The sequence below is a fragment of the Lissotriton helveticus genome, chromosome 7 (genome assembly GCF_964261635.1).
Source record: "Lissotriton helveticus chromosome 7, aLisHel1.1, whole genome shotgun sequence".
Classification (NCBI taxonomy): Eukaryota; Metazoa; Chordata; class Amphibia; order Caudata; family Salamandridae; genus Lissotriton; species Lissotriton helveticus.
Window position 1 is genome coordinate 30692187 of NC_136068.1, and position 6000 is coordinate 30698186.

The 6000-nt window shown below is 49.3% G+C and overlaps 1 protein-coding gene across 1 annotated transcript in view; it reads right to left on the minus strand.

The window, feature by feature from the left end:
- LOC144768904 (cell adhesion molecule CEACAM6-like) overlaps positions 1 to 5784 on the minus strand; it is a 113623-nt gene extending 107839 nt beyond the window's left edge. The window contains exon 1 of the mRNA XM_078652917.1: positions 5458 to 5784. Within this exon, the coding sequence (XP_078509043.1) occupies positions 5458 to 5784 (327 nt within the window). The remainder of the gene's footprint in view (positions 1 to 5457) is intronic.
- Positions 5785 to 6000: the final 216 nt, after the last annotated feature.

Consider the following 6000-nt stretch of genomic DNA (forward strand, 5'->3'; position numbering starts at 1 on the left):
ATAGCTCAGTTAGCACGTAAGTATGTTCAAAATATCACTCTAAGCATTTGATTGGTTAGTTCAGAAAGCTAGACAAGCCAGGCGTGGAATAACGGTCAATGAAGGACATATGGTGTTGGGTGGCAAAAGCAATGGGAGTGGGACCTCATACTTTTTTCCAGCCTTGTTGCACAGTTATGGAAACTGATGGTATACTGTAACTATAAATGAACGGGTCTACAGCACACTACATTGGAGGGTATGGTGTGTGATCCATGATGACCAAGGCCACTGTCTCATGAACTGAACTGTGTTAGAGCTAGGCGTAAAGAGGAAAAGGAAAGCATGCTCAAACATACATGGTGGTTTTTATTTAAAATACTTGCATACTCGGGCCTGCTATCTGAATCTTCACGATAGACAACACCAACATTCCAATACCCCAAGATAGTACCCTAAGAAGTCCACCACAATCATAAAATGACTTACTAGGATCAGCAGAGCCCTCTTCCTGCCCTTGGATGCTGATGAAAGAGATTAAGAAGATAAATAAAAATAGATAAGTGATTCTGTTAATATTCTCCACAAAATGTGTTATGGAAAGCAAACTCAGCCGCTAAACCAGATCACCTATAGTACTACTAGTATCGACTGACGCTCAATCCATATTCCAAATCTCCTTAACAAAAACTAGATTTGGAACTAACGTATTGCAGTGAAAGATCTTTGATTCTATCTATTTCGATTTCTCAACACCCTTGATGAGCCAACTCAGTCTCCCTGTTTTACAATGAATAGATGCATGCTTCACATCAGTGTGGACTCAGTTAAATAACCTGGAATTGTACGAGCTACATAAACAAAGTCACAAAGAGAACTCGCTACTCAGTGACTCAATGTAGTGACAGGAGAACAGTCTGCAATGGTTTCTTAATAAATCAGGCAAAGCAAGACCCTGATGAGTGAGATTAGGTAGCGGCATCTGCATAGCAGAAACTAGAAACTGGATCTCACAATAATATACCAGAGTAAACTAAACATAATTTACATGAGTGTTAGCAGCATACTATTCAGATTTTTTTTAGCATAGTAGATCACAAACACAACACAACAATAATTAATACTCAACGTGCCTACCAGGTTATGTTCCTGGTGCAGAATGTCTGCCCAATGGTGCTTCAACTGCTGGGCGGTGTGCCGAACCAGGCTGGTGCACCGCCCGCACTGGTGCACCATCCCCCAGCTCCCCCAAAGCTCCCGCAGGAGGTAACCGCTGCCACATTCTGTCACCATAGCGGGGTGATGGCGTTGCAAAAAAAAATAAAAATAGTGCTGCCACCTCCTCCTCTCCAAAGATTGCTGGGGGCTGCACACATGGGCGGCGGCGCACCCTCAAGGAAGTCGCCCCTCTGCCATGGTTCTGGGTGGGGAACTAATAAGAAGGAAAAGGAAGGCAAAGTAAAGAAGAAGAAATAAATAATATAGACAATACCATAAAATACACAAAGACACACACTTTTATAAATAATTAATATTAGGATTAGGAGTAGAAAAGTAATAAGGAAGGAGGATACAAAGATTAAGGTGAGATAAAATTTAGGCCCAGCACCATACCAGAGAGAAGAAAAACAAGATGGCCACACCTATACGGACTGTGGGGTGCTGTTCACGTGCAATTTTGAATGCAAGAGCACACTAGAGAACCACGCATTGCCGTTCATGCACGATTTTGGACAGCGTGGACATACTCTGCTTTCCCAACGCAACGTGGATGGGCGCGCCGGCAAACTCTGCCTGCAAGCAGAACTCTGCATAGCGTGGCTAAGTTGTTTTTCGACTCCGCAGAATTCCGTGTAATAGGATTCCGCGAACTCCGCCCACCCATAGCCAGGACCCATTCGATGGGACAATGTTTAGGTGCTCAACGACGCTTGGACTGGGCCACCATACTGGATGTGTGTGATGTATGGAGGATATGGCACCCTCTGCAACTGCAGTGCATCCACACATTGGCGGCCCATCATAGTCAAGCCCGCATAGATTACATATTTATGCGGGCCCTGTACTGTGGGGCAGTCACCCACATTAAAATCCTTTCTAACTGCTTCTCAGACCACTCCCCTCTGTTTCTTCATCTGGGTACCCCCACAGGGAAACTGCGACCCGTTTGGGGACTAAACACCTGGTTCCTCCAGGACGAGAAATATAAACAGGCGCTGGGACAAAGATTTCAACTTAATACCGGCATGGTTCATTCGTCAGGCACTCTCTAGGCGGCAGGGAAAGCCACCATTAGCGGGTACGCCAAAGGATAGTTAGAAGCAGCCGGCCCAGGTATGCCATCTTGCCCAATTAGAGGCTCAGGCCCTCCGCCTGGAGGGAGAATTGGCCACGCAAAGCAATGGGGTACAAGTTACTTGCCAGCTTGACCTGGTAAGGTAAGAAATTCAACACCTCACCCTAGAGACAGCGAATGTGGAGGGCCTCCACAGCCAGGGACTATGGGAGGGGGTCAAGAATGGTTAGCTTCTCTACTGGCTTGCATTCCGCCCCTCGCCAACCGGATCATACCAGAGATCCAGGTCAATCAGGGGTGCACCCAGCGCACCCTTCACAGTATTGCATACTTTTGAAGAGTACTATCGCACCCTTTTTACAGCAATTCCACTGGATGGACCTGAGCTACGGCCCCACCCCCTGCCGGAGATACCTCTCCCATTACTTCCTTCCATCAAAATTCAGCTGCTGGATCAGCCAATTTCTGTGGAGGAGGTAGATGCAGCCATCTCAGTGGCGACGTCTGGGCTGTGATGGGTTTGCTGCATAGTATGACTCCACTTTCCAGGAGGAACTGACACCTCGTCTCCACGACTTGTAGGAGGAGGTGGCTCAGAGAGGGCTCTTCACCACAGACAGTGACATGGCCACAATTGCAGTAATCCCCAAGACACCACCACCGTAGACCTCCTGTTTGGACTTTTGTCCATTTTCCCATATCAATACTGACGTGAAAATCTACGCCACCATACTGGCCACCTGACTTAGACCAATGCTTACTACCTTCATTCACCCTGACCAGTGTGGCTTTATGCATCATAGAAGCACGAGGCACTGCCTCCGCATCCTCCACATTGCCCTGGCCTATCTGCACCTCCTCTCAATTAACTTAGCCCTTCTCCTTATTGACTTTGAAAAGGCGGTCGATACCATGCACTGGGGATATTTGGAGGAGGTGCTGCTGAAAGCGGGTATGGGTCAGCGGTTCCAGGGACTTGTCCGCATGCTTTATTCAAACCCCAAGGCCGGTGTTCAGGTGAATGGAATCCTCGCTGACCCCAAACCCATTCGTAGGGGAACTTGCCAGGGCTGCCCCCTATCCCCGCTACTCTTCACACTGGCAATTGAGCTCTTGGGCCATAGGATATGGTGCAATACCCAAATCAGAGGCTGCCGGTGGGGGGTGGCCCAGGAGGATCGTATCACACTATACGCAGACGATGTTCTTAACGTAATGGCGGATTCAGAGCTGACAGGCCCGCGTTGTCTTTGTATACTCCATCTTTTTGGTGAGGCATCTAGACTGTGGGTTAACCCGTTTAAATCCACGCTGGTGCCCCTGACCAACTCCAGTGACTTTGTCTCATGGCAATCCAGTATCCTAATTTGGCACTCAAGTTTCCCATACCTGGGGATCTGGATGGAGCTCCTCCCGGAGCTCAATTTGGGCACAAAACTTTACACCAGTGACTAAGAGGGCATGAGTGGACCTGCAAAAATGGAAGACACTGCCGTTGAATCCCATGGGCAGGATAGCCCAATATAAAATGATGATCCTTTCCCTCTTCCTTTATGTCTTGCAGAATCCCCCACTCTGCTTAGCGCATCATTGGTTCCTAACTCTAGACAAACTATTATCATTATTATTATTATTATTATTATTATTATTAACGAGTTTTATATAGCGCCTGGTTACCCTTGGGCATCCCAGCGCTGATCCAGAAGAAGACACTGCCACTGTAAACACAAGAACTAGACAGTAAATAAATGAGTTTTTAAAAGCTTACGGAAGCGAAGGAGACTCGTTTCCGTGCGTAAGTACAGAGGCAGAGAGTTCCATAGCATGGCCACATTTACAGAGAATCTTCTCCCCCCAGTCCTTGCCTTCTTCACCCTCGCAACCTGCAGCAAATGTTGATGGTCCGAGCGAAGGGAACGAGAGGCCTTATACGGCTAAACCATATCCCCCAGGATAGGTGGACCATTCCCCTGCAAGATTTTATGGGCCACACAGAGCGACTTGAATTTCACCCTGTCTCTGACAGGGAGCCAGTGTAGCGCCTTCAATGCAGGGCGAGCAGATTGACACCTTGGAAGGCCCGTCAGGAGCCTGGCGGCCGCATTCTGCACTTGTTGCAGTTTGTTCAGGGTAGATTCTGGAGCACCCAAGAACAGCGCGTTGCTGAAGTCCAACCGCGAGATGATAAGCCCCTGAATAAGTAACCTCCTGGAAGCCACTGGAAGGAGGGGTAAGATCTTCCGGGCTGATCGAAGCAGGCCAAAACACACGCCAGCAGTCTTTTTAGCATTTGTTTTAAAAGAAAGGTCCTGCTCGAGCCACACCCCCAGGCTCTTGATCTCCTGCTTGGGGGTGGGTGCTGGTCCCAAACAGATAGGCCAGCTGCTGGGAGATAACGATGGAAAGGAATTCCCCAGCAGCATCAATTCCGTTTTGGAGCCTTTAAGCTTGAGGGCTGAGCTGCACATCCACGTGAAGATCTTATCCAGACACGTGTGCAGCCGGTCGGGATGGTGAGCCGACTGGGAAAGGCCTACCACCAACTGGGTATCATCAGCATAGCTGATGATCTTGATACCCAGAGGCCGTACCACACTCTCCAGGGGGGCCATATAGACGTTGAATAAGGTAGGGCTCAACGATGAGCCCTGTGGCACACCACACTGGAGAGGTAACGGAGATGATTTCTCGTGGCCTTCCCACACCTCAAACGACCGGCCTTCCAAAAACGAAGCGAACCACTTGAGGGCCATCCCGGAGACCCCCACCCCCGACAACGGTTGGAGAAGCACCTGATGGTCTACGGTATCAAAAGCAGCACTAAGGTCCAGGAGGATCACTGCCACCGATCCCCCTGAATCCAGAATGCTTCTCGCATTCTCCACAACTGCCAGCAGGGCAGTATCGGTCCCCTGACCAGGGCGGAAGCCCGTCTGGGAATCGCCCAAAAGGGAGTTGGCCTCCAAGAAGCCCGAAAGGCACCTATTCACCAGCTTCTCCGCCACCTTACTGATGCCGGGGAGCAGGGATATAGGCCTAGAGTTGGTAAGATCTGCTGGGTCCAGATTAGGCTTCTTTAAAAGAGCCTAAACAACCGCTCCTTTCCAACCAGGGGGTACCACACCCTGGGAGAGAGACAGGTTTATAAGGTCCGTCACTGGGCCGCCGATGGTGTGGGCTACCTGCTTCAGGTATTTCATAGGAGCAGGATCTTTTGGAGAACCACTTTTCATGGTTGACATGACTGTCAGAACTTCCTCCACAGTGACAGGACCAAAAGAGACCAACTCTGCTGTTCGCACACTGGACTGAGGGCTCGCGCTGCCACCAGAGGAAGCATCCTCAGATGACTGGGGGAGAGATGCAAGGATGTTATCCATTTTGGTTTTAAAGAAGGTGGCCAGTTCTGAGCATTTCTCACGGGGATCCTCGTGAATGACCAGAGGTTCGGGAGTTTTCAGGAGTTCTTTAATGACCCTGAATGATTCTTTCGAGGAGTTGGCCGCCATGCCTATTCTCTCCTCAAAGAATCCAGATTTTGCTACCCGAATAGCAGACTTGTAGGTACTAAGAGCCGCCCGATAATCTCTCCGGCTCGTTTCGCTCCAGTCTTTCCTCCAGGTCCGCTCGAGCCTCTTGCAGCCTTTCCTCAGTGCCCTCAGCTCAGATGTATACCACGGCGCCGATCCCACTCTCTTCCCTCTAGTAAGTTGTTTCTTTTTAGG